A 21,514-nucleotide genomic window follows, 5' to 3' on the forward strand; every position below is an offset into this window, starting at 1 on the left:
GGTAGGCTCAGCTCTACCTGTGTTTCAATACCTGGAATTTTAAGACAACCTGCTTTGGCAATTAACAACTCACAAGCAGCAAATTAAATTCATACAGGGACCCTAAGCAAACTGACTGCCTGTTCACAGGTGATTATAAGCACTTATCTGTAGTACTGACATAAAAGGGGCAGTGGTTGCATAAATATATAAGTTAAACAGGTACCAAAATATTAGTCATAAAACAGTTGATATGGCAAAACTTAGTCATGAAATAACCTATAAAATGAAATACTACGGTTAGTGTCAAGAGCTAATCTTCCAGAAGCCCAAACAATATGATGCAAAGGAGCTCTTAAAAGAAACCAAACAAACTCATTTTTCGTTATCTTCTGCCATCTTATTATTTCACAAGTTAGAAATCCATTAGCAATTCTGCCAAGAACTAGATAGGCTGCTTAGTTATCTAACACTGACACACTCACAACCCATGGCTATCTTGATGTCTCTAAGAAAAAAAACAACTGGAAAAGCAATGGAGTAATAAATTATTATAACTGTTTCATTAAAACTTAGGACACTGTAATTTCAAGTTTATTTGGTGTTATATTTAAATGAACCAAAAGGCAACATTGTACAGTAACATTATAAAATAAAATTATTACATAGTACATTAACCAAAGCCCCATTAAAAAAAAAAAAAAATCCTAAAAAGTCATTTGGGGACATATCCTACTCTTGCTCTTCTGCACACATGATTTATTAAGCTCATTTAAAGCAGCACTCTTTTTTTAGGAAAAGCAAATGGGATTTGCCCCCAAAATGGAGTATCTTTTCTTATAGTTCTTGCAGTTTCATTTTATCGTGTGTAATATATCAAGTTTATAAGGCATAAATACGAAAAACAGTTCAATATGCTCATCATAATTTTAATTAAGTAATATAATCTAGGACACTTTTTCAATCACACCAAGGATTACAATGTACCTATAGCTTTAGTTTCTCTTTTTTTTTTTTATACAAAAGTCTATCATATAGTATACAGTGTATTCTAGTTGGTAACTGGTTCACAAGGTGGATCACAATATTCTTGCAGGTTAATACGTCAGGATTTCACCTAGTGTGTACACTCTGTGCAGGCTTCCTCCTTCCCTGGCTGCTCTCCTCCAGCAGAAGCATCCCATCACTCCATCTCCTTGCCTGTTTTAAGAAGGGCTCTGTGCCAGATGCAAATCCCACTGGGAATGGCTTGGGATGCACATCCCAGTGGTGCCAAGGAGCTGCCAGAGGCAGCCAGGGAGGGGAGGAGACAGCAAGGCAGCAGCTCACAGAGGTGTTTGTGGAGCAGGGAGTCAGGCTCTGCTCTCCAAGTTCCCCTCAGGCTCCTGGCACCATGGAAATGCTTCCAGAGACTGCAGGAGCCAAATCGAACCCCAGGAGGGAATTCATGACAAACCACAGTCTGGTGTGCAAGGAAACCACTGACCAATGGAGTGGGTGCCACTGGCTGCTTGTGCAAAGTAAGGTTGGGCAAAAGCACCTCAATAAATTAGGAGCAGCATGGATGTTTGGGATGCTGAGTGCTTGGGTTGGGCCAGCTTCATGTCACCCACAGCTCCATAACCTGCAAAACCCTTCCCAGGATTCTGGGCATCTCTAATGCAAAGACTCATCTGGCGCTAGCTGGATGAGTTGCACAGACAAACCCTGTGATCAGTAGCACCTCCCCGCCCTTCTCCTATCTCCCCTAAGGGAGAAACGATATTTTCTAAAATCAGATTACTGAAATGCCCTGGAGAAAGTGCTGATTTGGGGCTGGGGGCAGCAGGGCCAGACCATTCACGGTAGTGCAAGAGGGGTTGGTGAAGGCAGGGGGTCTGTCCCCACTCATCCTGCCCCTCCAAGGGTCTTGTTGCTGCTTGGTGTGGGCAGATGGGGGATTGACACTGTGCCCCCACACTGCTCCCTCCAACAGCAGCCCGTGCTGCTGTCACCAGCCAAGAAGGGGTGTCAGAGGGCTTTCTGACATTACCTGAAATAGGAATAGGTTTTTCTACATATACAATCAATCTAAATTGGGCAGGAGGTAAACTGCAGAGCAGTGTCCTCCAGAGTGTTTTTCACATGTCTAATATTAGGTATCTTGCTGGCAGCTCTGAGTTGTCCCCAGAGGTCTTCTCTACCTGTCTATATTTACTACGGATGGATCCTGTACTCAGGTGCTCTGAATCACACAATAATCAAAGGCAGCCTAAAATAGACAGTGTGAATTGCTCCCTCCCTGCTGTGACTCCATCCTGCAGCATCTGGGAGGAAAGAGAAATTATCTTAGTATAAAGAATGGGCCAAAGCCACAGAATTTGGGTCAGGATTCAGGCCAGGCAGGCACAGATTTTGTCTGTGGGCCTATTCTTGTTCTCTCTTTGCTGATGGGACATCCAACCCTGTGCTTACACTTATTTTTCTGACAGATCAACAGTCCCAGGGATCACCTATCCCTAAATAAAGCACAGCACGTGAGCAGCACACAAACAGCTCTCCAACTGCAGGAAAGAACTGACACACATCTAAAGTCACAACAAAGCCTTCGCCTCCCACACACCCTTCCCTCAATACTTTTTTTAAACCAGCCAGAAACAAACAGTGAGTGCAGCACATCCCAGAGAGCCAGAGGAAGGAGCATCCAGTCCTTTCTTAGCTGTTGTGTCATTGTGTAGGGAGGCTGCTTCTGAAGAAACCAAATTACCTTACATAAAGAGCGTTCACTAAAAGAATCTTCTTTCCCTTAGAGGACCAGCAAGATCACATTATTTCCTGAAAATACTTTTTTTGTCTTTTTTTCTAAACTTGACAGAAGAGTAATACTGTCTGGGTTTTTGCTTTCACTAACCATGACAGGCAATTTCTGTCCTAGCTTGAGAATTCCATCGAACCTGCTATTTGCATTTGGGATAAAGCATCAAATGGACATTTCCAATGGGATACAGACTGCTTGCTGCCCAGTAGATTCAACCATCATTCTTAAGTACATTAGCAAGAGGGAAGCAAAAGATCTCCCTGTGCTGGATGCATTGCATCTGCAGCAAGTTTCTACCAGTGCTGGGAAATTGTGCCCTTAATATAAGTGCTCAGTAACCACCAGCCCTGCTGCTTGAGGAGCACTCGGAGCTGTATAGAAGGCTTGTGGGAAAAGAAGCTCCATTAGTACCCATTATGCTGTGATTTATGTTATGGGCTTAAAATAGCAAAAAATTACACAGTTCTATTTAACCTACAGTCTAAAAAAAGGCACAAAGACTTTGTGGGAAAAAAAAAAAATTGTAACTGTTCAGATTACATTTCCAAGAACTTTAACAGAGCGTTGCTTTGATTTGCCAGCTTTGCTTGCTGGCAGGAGTGAAATTGAGACAACTTCACTGTCTGCAGAGGTAAGGAATACCCTTTTGGCAAGGCAAGTTTGCCAGCTCTATGCAAATGTTATTTAACAGAAGTAACTAAAACCTCTTGTGATTGCTTTAAAACATAATCTTTTTGGTCTGCAGCACATTGCACTTAGATCTAAGTACTCAGTGATGATAGAGTGGGTCTCAGGGCAAGACCAAATACAAAGAGCCCTTTTAAATCTGAACACAGGAATGAACTCTGTTCACAGCTACACAGTCTGCTTTCAAACAAATGATCATGAAATACATAAATACTATAAAATAAATACAATACATTCAGAGTTTTCTACATTGTAGAGAGCTGTTAAGACTTCCCTAGCTCCCCAATGTAATGCATATAGAACATTCCCTTCTATACAGTGCTACCTCCATGTACCCACACTTCATTTAAATGCAACATAGCTCAGACAACCTTCCTCTTTTGCCTGGATTCTCATCAGTCTCTGATTCTGTAAAACATTATATCATTTCTTTAGGAAAAAAAAAAATATTGCACTCTTAAAAATGCATAAAAATTGAACCGAGTTCCCATTAACTTCACCACAAAGTCTGTTATTTAAAATAGGACTTTTCCAAAAATGTTTCTCTAGCTGTTCTGCGTTCTGCCTTCATTTACAGCATTCTCCACCAGGATATGCTCAGAACACGGCTCCTCAGCGAATTCCTTACAGTTTTGCCAGCAGACATTTGACACACAGCGTGAGCTATCCGAGACACACGTGGCTGGGAGTCACAGGTCTGTGGCCAGGTTCAGGATTTCATTGTACAAATGGGAACCACAATGACCAGGATAACCGTACAGGCGGCCGCTGCGATCAGGGCAGCGATCTTGCAAACCTTTGCTCTCCTGAACTCGGCTTCTTTCCGTTTCAACAAGGAATCATAGCCAGGAGTATAAATGTCTTCCATCCAGTACTCTAAGTTGTTTGGGTTTAAAGATTCTTGAGTCTAAAAATTAAAAGGAAACAGTTGTTAGTTGTCTGGGGTCTGCCATTAGTAATGTAAATAAACAAAGCAGATGTGCCTGAAGGCCTCCCAGCTGCACCTGGATCTGCTGTCAGGATAAAGTGGGTTATTGCCACTTCTCGCACCCCTTCATCTCCTGGTCCCAATTCCATAAAGCTGACGAAAGTGGTAAGAAAATACTGCAAAAAATAGACTCCTGCAACAGTAAGATTCTGCTCCAAAATCCCTCACATACCTCTGATTTACCAGAAACTTCATCACCTTGGATGGCATTTAAATAAGATCTCTTTAATCTGCTTGACAGCAGAAATGTCAGCAAGTGCCGGCCTGTTACTGTTAATAATTTTTAAATTATTAAAGCTCAGCTGATGGGAAAGGCTCTTAATATATGCTCCTCATGCACTACATTTTATAAATCTAACCCTAATTTTGGTACCATGACTTGCTTGCAGGGCATGATTACCCAGCCCATCCAGTACCCAGTCCTTCTGCAGGGGCAATTTGCAGACCCCCCCGCCCCCCGGAATGGTAATACCTGGGGACCCAGGCAACCTGCAGAACTTTATCAGTATTTCCATTATTTATTTATTTTAATTTATTTATTTTTTATTTCTCACAGTTTTTTATTCCTAAGTATTTATGACTTCTTAAAGCTTTCCATTTCAACCTTGCTTGTTTTTTTCCCTTTAACCTCTGTGTTAGAGGAAAATGGGGGGGAAACTGGGGAAACCCAAACACTACACATTATATTGAACTTACCAGCAGACAGGAATAAAGCAAAAAGAACATTTTGAAAAATGACAGCATTTCCCCAAAGCTGTCTCCTTCATCTGGGGCTCCAAAAGTCTATTTCTTTAAAAAAATGAAAAAAAATCCACATAAAAATATTACAGTGAGAATACCCTAACACACACTATTTCGGTCCTTGTAACAGTCCTGATCCAAAGCTTGTTGGACCCTGCAAAGAAATTCCAGCTGACTTGAGAGGGATTTAACTAAGCCTTTAATTGACTAATTCAGCTTTTGTGACCATGAGCTACTGGCTGAAACTTGGCTTTGCCTGATAGTAGCATTTGCTTTATGTACAGAACTACTAAAAGAAGTGAGTTTATAGCTATCTCAGAAATAAACAATGAAAATCGAGCAATGGTTTTATGATCATTTTATGGACAGCTGTACGATAGCATTAGGATGCTGAAACAGAGGCCATCAGCCACATCTGTGATTGTACCATTTGGGCTTTGAATTACCTGTTCCAGCCTTCTGAATAAAATAAGCAATCTCATCTCTAAAGGCATCAGAAAACAGCCTGACACTGTTTCATCCCAGTGGATCATCATCCACAGAGCAAAGCAATGAATCTCTCACACAGCCCACACCTGGGACAAGCTTTGGGCATGACTACTTTTGCAATTCTTTTTTTGGAGGAAAACCCAGCAGACTTGTCAGGCTCCAGGAGAAATTTTAAGTAAACAAAGGTAGAAAGTTCCCAAAGATAGGCATACTGTGCTTCAAGGAAATTGCAGTTTTGGACCCCTCTGCCTTGGCATTGACCTTTTAACTACTTCAGAAGGAAGATGCATTATTAAAAAGGCCCATTACTGTTAATCAGCTTCCTTTCCCATTTCATTGCCAGACGTGGGAATGTTCATTAAGGCATAATGTATTTACTTTCAGTTCTAATAAACTTAATCACTGGGAAAAAAAAAACACTCATCAGTCTGTGTCTATTTTTTAAGTTTGTCAGTAAGCTCCATTATAAAGTCTAGACGTGGGCTTTGCGGGGTAGATGCAATTCTGACAGTCTTTTTGGAGGGAGAGAATCAAACCAGTAAACTTCTATCACCTTTATCCTAAAGATAAATGATGGCAATAAGCCGATTGCTCTGGTTTGCTCACAGCCATGCAGAGCTGCTTACAGAGAACAAAACAGCCCTACCAGGAGCAGATGAAGAACACTACTCCCAGAGGGGTTTTGCTCCCAAATATCACCTCCCTTATTGGCTCACACAGCAGGTAAGGGATGCTTTGTGACCGCCTGCTGCAGAGGAACTTCTTCCAGCCTATTCCTACTCTAGCATACAGTCTGCCACGCCAGGGTTAGGAATTTAGTAAGCCCTCTAAAGCTTTTAAAACCCAAAAAGCAGCAGGGAGCTGAGGCAAGATGCAGCCTGGTCCCTGTGCTGCCTGGTTTCTTTCCAATTGCACTTTAGGCACAGAAAGGAGCAGGGACTGGTGAGGACAGGGAAGTTTGCATGAGCCAAGCAAGGAGGTGAATTTGTTGTGCACAAATTCCTGCAGAAACACTCACGGGAGTTGCACTACAACACTGTATGGGTGATGGTTTCAAATCAAATGAACCAACTTGGGGTCCCGAGGCACAGCATCCTGATGCTTTCCTAGGGATTAGCCTGATGGGTTTGGAGCTGGCTTAGGTACCCTCAGCACCAAGCCACCGAGGGCTGGCATGGAGCACCAAGGTCTCAGACTCTTCCATGCCACTTTCCCTGGCAGACAAGCCGTGGAGACAAGCAGACTCCCTGCCTGAGCACAGCTGCACCCCACAGACTGCTGGCCACAGAGCCCAAAATGCCTGAGGTCAGCACCAGACCCCCGCACTGGTCCTACATTCTACTGTCAAAGTGCATATAAACGATACACAGTTATTTGCACATCAGCGTGGATTTCATTGTGTGACACATTCAGATTTCAAGACCAAGAAATGCAACGTTTCTTTGGTCTTTACACATTTTGGATGTCATTCTTCAGGCTTCCTCTTTAAACCTCTGCTCGGTTATCTTCCTTCCTAAAAGATGTGTTGTGACTATCAGACTACACAGGGTATCCAATGTGGGTGCTCATTTTATGTCAGGTTTGTGATTTTGTGTTGGGAAAACGTAAATGCAAAATTTGAATTTGTCTCCTGTGCTTGTTGCACAGGAGCCTGCACACTTACAAGCTGAACCACAATGCAAACTAGACACACCATCAGTTGCCTGGCTGGTTTCCAACAGCCACTTCAAAGCTGCAACAGTGACGTGTTTCAAAACCAGTCATGGTATTGAACATCTTCTACAAGTATTTTATGTCTCATCTTCCTAGTAAAATGGAAAAAAATAAAACCGTAACACTGCAATTCCCTGTGAATAATTCAGAGAGAACAAACACAAAGGAAAAGGCAGCAGTTCCAGCTCCTCCACCACTCTGCCTTGCTGCAGTTAGGGACCAGTTCACCCCTGCACTTCCTTATTCTCCAACTCTTCTTTAGAGCTACTAAAGCCACAATGGCTTAGAAGACATCTCTCCATTGCAGAATTAGCTGGGAGCATCAACCTGTCAAGGATCACCATTCAGCAATGAAACAGTCACATTCTTCATTGTCCCTGGCCAGGATGGATAGGGATCAGCAAGATTAGAGGCACAACAATTCACAGCTCTTTCCTGAGCTATCCAAATCCCTCCTTAAATGCATATTATGGCAACATCCTTTCGCAATCAAGCCATTCAAATTAAACAACTGGGACTCACTTGTAGATCCAAGGCTGCGATCTTGCCTTTATCCCCGGAATTCCTCGTGTATTCCTCTATGGTCCATGATGGCTGGGCACGTTTCACTTCAGCCAGCTCTGTCAACCTCATGTCTGTGTAGAGTGGGTTGCTTTTCATATGTGACTTGAGTGATGCAGGGTAGGGATGAGGACTAAAGACTTGTTCAATCAAGAAAGCATCTTTTGGCTGTTTAGAGAGTCTATGTGGCTGTGGGATTTCATATTGCCTGTCTGCCTGCAATAGGGTTCAAAAGAATTTGAGAGAAAAAAACAAGACTATGAGGGAGTTAAACACAAAAGACAGAGCTATTCCTTTCAGAATCACCATATGATAAAAAGTTTACCAGCTAAGACAAAGGTTTTGGATGGCCTTAATCCACTGCCCCCCTTCTTCCCACAGCCAAACCAAAGAGGTATTTTACAGACACAACTCCACATTCACTAGAACACAAACACAATGCTGATGCAGCAGAAGAAATTTAGGTTTTGTGCTGTTTACACATCAAAAAACTATTCTGAACACAGCCCTGACATCCAGAGAAGCCCAACTGATCTGCAAAAGCTGAGATACACAAGCAGGCTTCCGGGTTTCTGTTTCTGGATCAAATCCTAACATGAAGCAGTCTTGAGCGATGCCCCCAGCCTGACACTGCAGCATCCATGGTACCATCCAGTGTCAGCCACAGTCCACGGAAGGAGCCTATAAGGGACTCCCAAAGTCAGCATGTCATCCTGAGCAGAGCAATCTACAGAAAAGCCAAGGTTTGGGCTTACTAAGGACGGCCTTCTTCCCCCTCTGCAGTCTAGCAATAACCCATGGTTTGTGGTTTCTTGTTCACCCAGCCACACTTATTTCCATCAAACCTCTTCCTCTCTCTTCTCAACCTTCTCTGCCCTCACAGCCCACTGTAAGGAGGCACAGCATGCCTGTTGTGTGGTCACAATTGACAAGGGGCTGCAGGACCCCCTCCCCTCCCCAAACAGAAACAAGCACCCACCCTGTGCACTTTCAACAGAGCAGCACCCAGAGCCCTGTACAAGGGCAGCCAGGACAGCCATGGGGTCAGCGAAGGGGGCACTGGGCAGCCGCTGGGAGGATGGGCAGAGTTCTTCTGCCCAGCAAAACCAAGAGAACAGCTACGCTGTAGTTCCACAACAGGGGGCTTAAGAGTCATTTGAATGACCATGAAAGTCAGACAGAGAGCACAACTACAGTGAGCATCTCACAGTACACATACAAGGGTTCCTTTCCTTGAGGGATTTGAATCCATGAATCTATTTTGTTGGCTTTTAAATATGTACATACTTCTCTGATAAAAGCCATCACAATTCAAATCCAAAATATCCCTTCTAAAACAATCACTAGAGAATTTCAATTTTCCCCACACGCTTTTCTCCAAGGTAATTACCAGGCCTCCTTATACTGCTACTGATGATGAAGAATACCATCATCTTCCCAACATGCCACCCACATTACCACCCTCCCTTTACAAAAAAGCAAAGCTTTTAAGGAGCAACTTGGCCATTTTGCAGCTGCCAAGCAAGAACCTACGGGTACAAAATCACTCAATTATGGTAACAATATAGGCAGGCATAACATGGCAGGGCAAAGCATTGTCATACCCCGAGGCTTGTGATGACTATGGAAGATATTCATAACCACATTATTTTTAAGCATTTAGTATGTGAGTTAAAGTTCAAATTACCTCTTTAGATTTCCTGTGCCAGTCCTTATTTTCTCCTCCATCTCTCTCTTTCATCTCCTCCTCTGTAATGCCAACTTGGTTGGTGTAAGTAATAGCTCTCCAGTCTCGGGGAGAGTTTGAAATACTTGCTATTTTGGATTCGGTTGCACTGTTTTCTTCTGTTAATGATCTTGATGATCTCCTAGTAAACAAACTTTTTTTTAAGGCTTTTACTCGAAGACTCTCACTGTTACTTCCACTGGCATCCGAACAGCACCATTCTGGATTATTCTCCAGCTTGCCTCCATGAGGAGTGTTGTGGCACTGAAATATCTGCGGGGAGTTGCTCTCATCTGATGCGGCATCGCTTGTCAAAGAGTTGAGATCTATTTGTACACTGACCTTCTCTGGCTGCTGGATTTTTTGATCCAGCTTGCTTAATTTCCCCAGGACTTGAGAGATTTCTTCTCGGACACCTGAGAGAGATTCCAGTTTCTTCTCTATTTCGCCAATCCTCAAGACTAATTTGCTGACACTCGTTTTCAGTTCATCATCTGTGTTACTGACATCCGCCCTGACCACTTTATCCAATTTGTTACAGGCACTCCCGTTGGAGATCTTAGTCAAATTGTGCTCAGGTGAGCTATCACAGTCTGATTTATGCACCTGAGACAAGGAACCAGTGCTATTGTAGCACGAGGACTGCATCACTCCCGTGGACCCGCTGATACTCATGTCATCCAAAAACCGGAAAATGTCACTGATGTCATCGCTCACGATTTCGGAGTCATCATCCGACTGCTTCAGAGAGTGCCGCTCACCGTACTTGGCTTGGCCTGCTGCACACAAATCCTTGCACTTCTTGTGGTCGAGAACCTGCTGCTCCGTTTGTGTCCCAACACTCATGGTCCTGTCAATGCTTAAGATCTGCACAGAAGTACAGTTAATGCTTTTATCCTTAAACTTTTTGACTGGCTCGTGTTTCTCCACATCTAGAATGGAAGGAATCTCCTTAGGTTTATGCCCATTGGGTTTCACAGCATAGTTTGCCTCCATAATTGGTTGCTGATCCTTTGTGTTTAGGTAGGACTGATGCCTGTCAACTGAAGGAAAGTTTGGAGATGGGTTGTTCGGACTCTGGTATCGTGGTTTCTCTTCAGACTGCTTCCTGTTAAAAAATGAGCGTTCAAAGTCAGGGACCTCCTCAGTATTTAAACTCCAGCTTTTAGCTGGCCAGGCAGTTTGCTTGGTTGGCTTTCCACTCCACTTTTTGGTTTCCTGGGGCCCAAGAACAGTAGTTGGGCCAAAATATGTTGAAGCTTGAAGATCATCTAAACTTTCATGCTTCACTCGCCTTTTGTCTGGTATAGGAGAATAAACTGGATTCAAGTACTGGCTGCTGTATGGCATTTCAAAGCTGTGGTTGAAGAAAGTCTGCTTAGAGCTTTCTTTCCTGTTCTGAGGCTCTCTGTGTCCATCTTCTGGTGTTTTGTTGGATGGTATTAAGTTGGGAGATATTGTAATCAGATTATGAAAATCTTCTTTGAATATATTTCTTTTCTGGACACACGACTGCATCACGAAAGGCTCATCATTTGAAATGAAAGTTTCTTTTATGCCTGCACCTATAGGCAAGGAATCCTGGTCTGAAATAGATTCATTTTCAATGTTCATGGGGAAGTACGTACTCTGCATCTCACATGGTGGGGACGTGGCGATGGAGTAGGATGCCAGTGCCTGCAGCCTGTCCAGAGAGGCAGCCCGGCCCTTCATGTCCTTATTAACACCGAGCAAGAAGTTGGGTTCTGAGGAGGGGACGAACTGCTGGCAGTCTTTGCAGTCCATCTTTCTGCATTTCGAAGACCTTCTGACTGGAAAGCCCCGGTTAAAGTCCTGGTCGTTGAGCTCACAGTTGGGCACACAGTCAGGCACACAGTCTGCCATATTGCAGATCTCTGTGTCAGACCTGCAGGACTCGAAGGACTCCTTCTTCTTCACTTTGTGCCTTGCTACTGGAAGCTTCTCCTTGGCCACTCCCCCATTCATTTGTATGAGGTTGAATATTGTTACTATATCTGCTGCAACCATGATTTTCTTTGATTGCTGATTGTTTACAGTGCATCTCATTTTGTCTTTGAACAAAGTCGCTGGGAAATTAGGATCCAGGCAAGCAGTGTAAAACAGCACGCTTCTGAGCTTGGCCAACTGGGATAAATCAAACCTTGCACACAGGGACTTGCAGAGATCCTGGTAAGAAACAGTATTCTGCTTCGTGTCCAGCTCCTCCAATATCTTCACCAGGAAGAGTGAGGACTCCTGGTTGGACTCCATGGCTTAAGCGTATTTTGCCGTTTAGCCTGGAAACTGCGTTCCACTTCTACAGCAACACAGAAAAGATTGTAAGTCCCCCACAGATAATACCCAAGGCCTTGCAATTCAGCCAGAGATGGGGCCTGACTCCCTAACCACGCAGTCCAGGGCTTGCTTTTATAATCCATCCTCATGTTCTGAACTTCAAGCTGTAATCCTAGCATCCAATAAATCAATACTTAAATGGAATCAGGGTTTTATCCAAGAAGGCTCCTTTATACCAATGTCTACTAAAGCAACCAAGTGAATACATAGCAGAAGCTTTGGAGAGGCTGAACTAATGGCAAATAGACAATCCCAGCCTGCTTGCTATGGGACTATCACAGAATTTCTTACCAACTTGTGAGAGGTTCAAAGCACAGTTTGATCATCAAACTGCAATAATTCCAGTCTTAGCCTAACCAGGGCTGATCTACTGCGCCATGACATGTTTTCGTGTCTGAAATGCAAATGGCTCTGAGGCAGATTTTCTGACAATAAAATTCTGACATGTTTCTAGAAGCTATCTGAGCACATAATTACCATCTTGCTTACTTTAAACCATTATTTTCTCCTCTACTCTGAATTATCTCCTTTGGATACCTTGACATATTTTTTTCAGAAATACATTTTCCTAAGTATAAGATTCAGGAATGGAAAAGTTGCCAGGTCCCATGTGAAAAGTCTTTTTGAGTCCCATTTCAGGTCTTAAGGCCAAAATTTAGCAAAGAACAGAAGGAGTTAAATAAAAATCCTCCTGAACCTTGAAACCAATCCAGCAGATGCTAGAGGGCTGGCTGCCAATCAGGATAGATTTGAAGACAGAGAAATATCAAGGACAGAGAATATCCTCTTCAGTGATGCACTCCCAGTGAGGTCTAGGAGTGCATTTCCATTCACCATCCCGAAATGACAGGGCAGAGGTGAAGAGCAAAAGCTGCACATTTATGTGGATAACAGGAACAGCTTGAACAAGCACAGCCAACCCTAGCAAACACCTTGGGGAGAATATAAACTCCTTCATTTTCAGAGCTGAAACCAAACTTCAGCTATTATGGATTAGGAAAGGATGTTGATTTTTCATCCTTCTCTATTGTGAATATCCTTGTCGGTGTCTCTGCTGTTGGCTACTAGGAAAGACAGAGCACAGAATGATGCAGTTTGCCAATTGCCATGTTTGGCCACTCTGTCTTTGTTATTCTTACTGATAGGAATAACAAAAATCTCTTCCCTTTCCCAAAAAGGTGTGGTATCTTTCCCCATTCACTCCCACCCTTAGATGACCCCTGGAACTGGCCTCTCCTCCATCAAGTGCAGAATATCCACCCAAATGGCAAAGCACTGAAGTCAACATTGAAAGGTTTATTATTACTCATTCTAAAAGGCACCTTCTGGTCAGAAACCTCAGGGCTCCTGTTTCATCTCCTGCCCTGACATTACACACCAGTGATTCCTATCAGTATCAGAAGGCAGAGTACTTCAGTTTTGGTTAACAAATAGTTACCCAAACGAATACAAAACAAGTCCAAAGTATGTTTTTTACTTTCACTTTAAAATCCTGGTCAGCATATTTTCCTCCTCAGCTTTCAGTCACAATCTTCCTGAGATGTGAGCTGAGGTCTGATGGACCAGATTCTGCAAATGGATCCTTCACATTGTGATAAAAAAAATGAAAAAGTAGCAAAAACTAAAGAGTACATTATGTGTATAGCTAAATTGCACTTCTCTTGGTGAGCTCACTTTGGTTTTAAGATGCTTAGCTGTTTCTATCTTTCATTGTGCCTACCAGATCTTCAGCTTTGTAAAATTTCAAAGCATGGATTCATATGTAGTTTAAAAAGTGAGAATATTAAGAAATGTAGTAATAAAGTAGAATATTTTACAGTACATAAAAACATTGTTCAGGAATAGTCTAAGGAATATTTTCAGTGGTTTTTTCCTAGTCTACTGGAGACCAAATGTGAAATTTTGAATTGGTAAAGGAAATGAGTGTAATAGACAGCATTTCCAGATTCAGTATTTTTAAAGTTACACTTAATATGAATTGTAGTTGCATGTACACTCAGCTCTGTGCAATTCAAGTGAAACTTAATCTGACATGCTCAAAGACCAGAGAAATTGGCTGTGTCAGAGGTGTGGTGGCACTCAGGATGGGACTGAACACCAGCAGCTGCAGAGGACCAGCACATCCCAATGTTGCAGTTTCACCCTTTTGTTTTGGTCCAGCCTCACATATTTCAACTTTTTTGGATGAAAGGTTCCTGCTAGTATTTCAAGCTCTGCTAGTATTTCAAATTCTGCAAGCCTGCCTTAGCCAAGTTTTCCTTATTCACATGAGCAGTAGTGAAAAATAGGAGAGCTGCTTTGCCAATAATAAGGAATTTAATGCACTGTTCTAGTTCACTGTTAAATGCATCAAACCTGAAGTGAGCAGGATCCAGGCAATAATCAGAATAGCGGTTTTTTAAAACTACTTCTGTTAGATACAGTAAATAATTCAGCATATTGTTACAGCATTGAATACTGCTGGATGCTGAATTTTCTAAATTGAAGCTTTCCTAGGTTGTAAGGAGGGCATGTAGACACAGGCACAGTTTGCATGAGCACTTCTTAAAGGATAAATAAACCCCATTTCAACCAGCTGTGACCATAGCAGAGGTGATTGGCACTGGGAAAAGTATTTTGTCACAGAGGTAGGAAAGTTTTAATGTAAAGTGTGTTTGTCAGATATCAAGTCTGTCGTTGGAGACTAAAAAGTGAAGCAAGTGGAGGTGGTGAGGCCACTTTGAAGAAATCTGAAAACTTACTCATCGTTGGGCTCTATGTGGGATCGGCCAAGTTTATCTCACATGATAATCACACCACACCCCTCGACCGCCGCTGGCCAGAGGAGAAATCCCGCCCTGTGCGACGAAGGAGAACAAGGAACAGACGTGCTCAGCCCTCTTTCAATCACCCGCCGCTGGCAGCAGGAGAAATCCCGCCCTGTGCAGCTCAGGATAAGGAGGAACACACGTGCTCAGCCCTCTTTCAATCACCCGCCGCTGGCAGCAGGAGAAATCCCGCCCTGTGCAGCTCAGGATAAGGAGGAACACACGTGCTCAGCCCTGTTTCAATCCCCCGCCGCTGGCAGCAGGAGAGGAGATTTGTCCTTGATTTGCTACTTGTGACACGCCCGTCCCACAGCACGGCATGGGGGAAACCCGGACTGGATTTTACCGAGTACGGAATGGATTCGGGGGAAAACCCGGACTGGCATTTCCCTGGAGTACGGAATGGATTCGGGGGAAAACCCGGACTGGATTTTTCCCGGAGTACAGAATAGACTCAGAAGAAAACCCGGACTGGATTTTTCCCAGAGTATGGAATGGATTCGGAGGAAAACCCAGACTGGCTTTTTCCCGGAGTATGGAACGGATTCGGAGGAAAACCCGGACTGGATTTTTCCCAGAGTACAGAATGGATTCAGGGAGAAAAAATACTTTACTGTTCTGTGGTCAGCTCCAAAAAGTCATGCTAAAGGCTGGAGGAGAGCACCTGTATCTTTTTTCTCTCAGCAGCATGTGCCTTGGAGGCACAGCCTCTTTCACAGCCTTTGTATTTCTCTGACATGTCACCATTAATGACACTCCCAGACTAGGTCCAAACTCTGCTAGTTACCACCGAGGCTACTAAGTCCTCTGCATTAGTTTTAAAACAAACCAGTGGGAGATTGCAAGTCAGAGTAATAATTTAATAGGAAAATTAAAGTAAATGCAATAGTGCAAGAACAGTGACAGAGTCAGGATACAACCTGACAGCCTGTTATTTAGGGTGGTGGTAGCAGTCCAGATGAAGTGCTGGAAGAAATGGTCTGGTCTTCACCCAAAGGTCCAATTGTAGCTCTTGTCCTCTGGGAATCCAATAAGGGCTGCTTGTGCTGCTCCAAACCCCAGATTAGATCCAGGTGGGAACACCTGGCTCCTCCCACTGGGTGGAACACCTCACAATGGGCTGATGTAATTCTATGAGTCACGTGGTGGGTCCTTGATTGCCCACAAAGATAACAGAGATAACACCTGGAGGGAGTTATCAAGGATGAGTCATGGGAGGAGATAACGAGCAGTGCCCCACCCACTTTAACAGCTTGTGAAGATGATAAGAGAATACATACTGTTGGTTACATCTTGCATTGTAACCTAGGTCATCCTCACAGAATAAACTTTACATGTGGGGCTCAGAGACATTCCCAGCTACAAGGGGACTGGCATTTTAAGTCAATTTTCTGCATGTTATATATCTGACACTTGGGACAGGAGTGAAAATATGTCTTTTTGTCACCTCCAGGCTGAATACCAGCAAAAGCAACTATCTCCTCCTATTTGTAAATTCACAGCTTCTTGCAAACCCCTTACCTGGATATGCATTTTCACAGCCTGATGAACACTCTGTGCTCCCTGCACTGGCCTGCCAGCAGCCTGCCTTCTCCCCACTCACACTCCTGCTACAAAACACAAGTAGCCAGTTTGCGATAATGTATTTTTGAAAAGTGTCAACTCATTTTGTTCCCCACCTCTCTGTCTTTACTCTCTCATCCCAGTGAGGATATCCTAGGTACAGCTTCTTGAAATTTTTTGCTTTGTACCAAGCCATTCTTAGCATCACCAGAGGTTTTAACTTCAATTTAGGTTTCTAAACATTATGAATCTGGTAAAACTCAGGTGCAGCCTGATCTGCAAGGCTGCTGAGTGATGACGAGTTCAGTAAACTGAGATGAAGCCTTGCTGCACAACCCTAATCTCATGTTGCTTCTACTTAGCACCAACAAGGAGCATTGTTTTGGGGACCCCAATCCATACCCACGCAGTAAGGCAGAGGCACTAAAGCACAGACACCAAGCAGGAGAGCTCTGCTAGACTGGGTCAGCTCAGTGCAGACCCTGTGCTCACAGACACAAGCCTGGCAGCTGGCAGTCAGCTATAAAGCAGTGTGAGGTCAGGGAGGTGACAGAGGCTTTGAGACAAGGGTGACCAGGAGAGTAGCTGAACCTGCTCAGGTGGGAATTCAGCCAGTTCATTCAACTGAGACTCAGCTATGGGAGGTGGAAATTGAAAAGGCAGGTTGCAAAATCAGATTTAAGCCTTGAGGAAAAGAAAGATAGCTAGGAGCTGGAATAATTTCCTCTTCACCCCTTGGCTGTTCACAAACAGCTTTTTGGTGTGAGAGCACTTCAGGTGTGAAAGATGTCTCTGGGCTTCAGCCTGAGCATGGAAATGGGTGCTCCTTTGTGCCAGAGCATCTGAAACGTTGCTGCTAGTGGAGCATCAACAGATTCAGGCTGTGAAGAACAGGATGTAATACCCCATAAGGATAATATATAAGGACCTTGAAATTTTGTTTCCTGCTTCAGGGATGTAAAAACCTAGTGTCAAAATTTTTAGTGGCACATTAAGCTGCTCTGTCTCTTGTCAAGTCTCCTAACAGCCTGCAACAGAGACAGGTGCTTCTTGGCAGGCCACCCCAGGAGCTGCCACATCCCGGGTGCCAAGCACTTGGCCATGCAGCATCTCAGCCATTATGTCCACGTTCATTCATTATTTCTCAAAGCAGGACCAGAATAGACCCAGACGTGGCACATAAATGCAGAGCTCTGAAATAAGCACAGGAAGGCCTTTTAAAGAGGGTACAGGGTCACAAATCAATCAAAAGCAGCAGAGAGAATTAAAGCACCCACAGCAAGAGCAGCAGCACAGGGTCGCCTCAGATGGCCTCAATTCCACCAATGCCCTTGTGCCTTATCCTCACTGCCAGCAGCCACACGCACCCTCCAAAATCCCCCTCAAACCGACTTTGGTCTCCAGACACACGGAGTTTTCTAGACACAGGGATGGGATCTAGCTTATTTATCTTCAGCAAGACCATCTCTGACCAAAGGAGCCACTTAACATTTCATCCTTAGTGATTCTCTTATATTAACACTGGAAGGAGGGTTGCTTCGACTCAGCTTCCCAAGATTTGACGTTTGCTGCTCTAATAGCACAATTATATCCCAGCATGGACTTGTACAGCATCACATTGCACAGCCAGTCGATGGGGGCTGGTTCTCCTTGCACGCAGATGAGCTCCAGACTCACCACAAATCGATGTCTTCTTACCCTGCACCAGGAGCAATGAACTGAGCTCTCATCTTACCACTAACCCACTGTCTCAGCCTCTGGAGGAGAAGTCCAAGAATATTATGATTGCAACCTCCATCCCCAGTGGAGCTTTCTGCTGCACAAAGGGAATATACTGTTCTATTTTCTGGTGTCTTTAGGAACCAAGCCTCCATGAAACCTCTCCCCCTCTGGTTCTCCAGACCAGGGGAACCTGAAGACTCTTTCACGCAGCTTGCTTCCTTACAGAAAAGCCAGAATGCACTTTCCTTCCTCACCACCTCCCAAATCAGCACTGGGGTGGGGGTGGTCCCCTCACATCCTATAAATTCGCCATCCACAGGAATTCATGAAATTAGTACTGCTTCCCAGTTGCCCTGCCTGCTTCCCTGTGACTCCTTCAGCCCAAAGCCTGCCCTGCCAGATGGGCTAAGGGCTGCACACACTGGGGCAGATAAACCCCAGCAGATGATTCAAGAGACAGTCCCACCACTCGACTTCCCTGAGCAGCTGCAGGGTGGCAAGGTGCCCTGCACGAGTCTGAATCATGGCCACTGGCAGACAGACCACGTTCTCTTCCTCTCTTATTTCCTCCTTCATTTCCTTCCCTGTTCTTTGTGCCACTGACATTTGCTCTCCCCATTTCCCAATATCCACAGCAGGTGCAACTAATACACAGATGTGACTGCTGGAGTCATCATTCCCCCTCTCCCTTTGATTTGCCAGCCGAGAGGGAAACAGCATCCTTGTTTTGTCCCCCCCACAGTGACTAACGGGCCACCCCAGAATGCCACTACTGCAACAGCAGACGGCAAGTGATCCTTGCATAAATTCCCTCAGAAAGAGCCAGCTAGTTCAGCACAGGAGAACATTAATACAGCAATATGCTGCTTTACTATTAACTCGAGCTCATAAATCATTCAGCCTGTCTTCCCAACACCAGATACTATAAAACAAGGCAGGCAACACTTGCCTCACATGAAACGTAACCCATCGAGATGGAATTCAGTTTTCGTTTTCTCCCACACTCACAAATCCATTTCTCTGTCAAAACATTAAGAAATTTCTGATGAAGGAACGGGGACCTCGAGCCCCATCTGGCTTCCACTGCACACAGACACGGGAGCTGGCACTCGGGGAAACAATGCCCGTTTCCGCACACCTTATTCCTCCTCCTCCTCCCTCCAGCCTTCTGCTGCCCATTAAAAAGAAAACTAAAACACGCACTCTGGAGCCCTGTAATGGCAACTGCTCCTCTGCACCTTTCATTGAAGAGAAAAGTCCTCCTGACCGGTCAGACACAGGCTGTCTCCTCCAGACTGTTGGCTCGGCTGTGCAGGAGCAGGGTGGGCTCAGTCCCTGGGGCAGGCAGGAGGTGGGTGCTGGCTCCCTGCCTCGCCGGTGTGGTTTTTATTCATTCCTTCAAAGCCGAAGGGAATGAACACCTGCATGCAGGGAGCTCACGGTGCCTGTGCACCCGCTCTCGCCAGTGGCTCGCTGCTGTTGTGCACGGGAACGATGCACACTCTGCACCCTCCTGGACATCCCACTGCCAGCCTCCTCCGAGGTTCACCGGGGGTCGCTGGGAACAGCACTGGAAGAAGTTGCTGTTTTCTGGCTCTTGCCTTGTGTGAATGAGCCCAGGAAAACTGCGCTTTACAAACCCAGTTCCTTAACAGAGGCAGGCTCTGCTGTAAAAGGACTCTGCACAACACTTCAGCTTTCCCAACAGCCCAGAATTCAGCGGTTTTTAAAGCATCTGAGTGCATAAATTAACAGGGAACTTGTGGATAAAGGCAGCGGACCCTCACAGCTGTGTCAGGGCTCAAGTCGAACAGGGCTTGCCATTGATTTTTCTTGCACAGTAACATTAGGCTGATTATTTGCATGGCTCAGTTATGCAATCCAGGTTAAGGTATCTCTATGATCTGGGAAAGTGCAAACAATCAATCTAAAACTGTGAAATAAATTACTTGAATTATTACTGCATCATATACTCTTGGTAATTCTTTGCCAACTCTTGGCCCATACAGACACACACAAATACTGTCCTCCCAATGCATTACTAGAGCACATCCAAGCCACATTTTTACCACAAATTTTTGCATAAGGAGACACCATTGAAAATACTGACAGACAGACACAAAAAAGTCTAATTGAATTAAATGTGAGCCATTTATCCCATCTGTGGGCAACCTGGATTTTTGCACAGCAAACCTACAACAATCTCACTGGCACCCAGGACCTAACTGCTCCCTCATCCTGGTGGGTCCAGCTTCCCTGATCCCCATCCCTTCAGACTCCCTGCTTGGGGTTGGGACGCCCGGGGGCTCAGCCCAGGGGTCACCCACTTGCTCCCCTCGGGCAGATCCACCTGTGCGGGACTGAAGTAGAGCTGCCAAAGTCCCAGACGGAGTTTCAAGATTTTGGAGTACCCTCTTTCCCAGAGAGCTTGACAAAGAGGCAGGACCCCGGGGCACCGGTGGGGACCACAGGGGCTGGGGGGTCTCTCACCTGCGCTTACTCCTCCTTCTCCCAGCCCGGCGCGGGGAGCCGGTGCTGAGCCTGTTCCCCTGCACCCCCGGTGTCCAAAGCATCCCTGGGGCTGGAGAGCGGGGGCCGCTTGTCCTCGGCGCCCCTTTCCCCCAGCCCACCCCTCCGCGTCCCCCTCCCGCACCTGGGGCTCACCTGCGGGTTCCGCCTGCCTCTGGCGAGGGGAGCGCGGCCGTCACGGCTGGATCTGCCGCTGCTGCAGCCGCTTCCCGGCCAGGAGGAGGAGGAGAAGGAGGAAGAGCCCGAGCCTGAAGCCCCAGCAGGATGCCATAGCGCTGGGCTGCGCTGACAAAGGCGGCAGCAGGTTGGCATGGGAGGAGGGAGAGAGGGGAGGAGAGAGGGAAGAGAAGGAGGGGAGACGGGAGGGAGGGGGCTACACAAGCCGAGCCTCTCCGCACCGCCCCCCGATCCCGCGGCGGGGCTGCCCCGGCCGGCCCCGGGCGCTGCGGCAGCGGCGGCCCCGGGTCCGCAGGGATGGGGCGCGGCGGGAGGCGGCGGGGCCGAGACTCCGCTTCCCTAAACCATTATCCTTATTATTTTTATTTTTAGTGTGAGTCCCGGCGCTCCTCGGGGCGGGGGACAGCGGCCGGCTCTCCCCGCACCGGCAGCCCCGCTGTCCGGGCAGGAAAGGGGGTGCCCAGCGGGAAAGGAGCCTCTTTCTTCCCAGTCGGGGACATGGAGAGCAGCAGTCTGAGGAGGAGCGGCTGAGGGAGCTGGGGCTGTTCAGCCGGGAGAAAAGGCGAGTCGAGGGTGACTATCGCTCTTTACAACTGCCTGAAAGGAGGTGGTAGCCAGGTGGGGGTCGGTCTCTTCTCTCAGGTAACAAGCGATAGGGCAAGAGGAAACGGCCCACGTTG

At 45.6% G+C, this 21,514-nt stretch overlaps 1 protein-coding gene across 4 annotated transcripts in view; it reads right to left on the minus strand.

The window, feature by feature from the left end:
* Positions 1–21,001, minus strand: part of MINAR1 (membrane integral NOTCH2 associated receptor 1) — a 34,670-nt gene extending 13,669 nt beyond the window's left edge. For 2 of the 4 annotated variants that reach the window (XR_006017915.1, XM_042039389.1), the window contains exons 1-4: positions 20,793–21,000; positions 9,643–11,998; positions 7,917–8,171; positions 4,260–4,370 (exon numbers count right to left, since the gene is read on the minus strand). Coding sequence is in view for 3 of the 4 variants with exons in the window: in XM_042039389.1 (XP_041895323.1) it covers positions 4,260–4,370; positions 7,917–8,171; positions 9,643–11,952 (2,676 nt within the window). In the remaining variant the exon portion in view is untranslated. Of the gene's footprint in view, positions 1–527; positions 4,371–7,916; positions 8,213–9,642; positions 11,999–20,792 lie in introns of those variants that run through there. The other 2 variants (XM_042039387.1, XM_042039390.1) reach the window with 2 other exon arrangements.
* Positions 21,002–21,514: the final 513 nt, after the last annotated feature.

The sequence above is a fragment of the Corvus kubaryi genome, unplaced genomic scaffold (genome assembly GCF_017639235.1).
Source record: "Corvus kubaryi isolate FWS band 111438036 unplaced genomic scaffold, C.kubaryi_AGA036_p1.0 37394, whole genome shotgun sequence".
Taxonomy (NCBI): domain Eukaryota; kingdom Metazoa; phylum Chordata; class Aves; order Passeriformes; family Corvidae; genus Corvus; species Corvus kubaryi.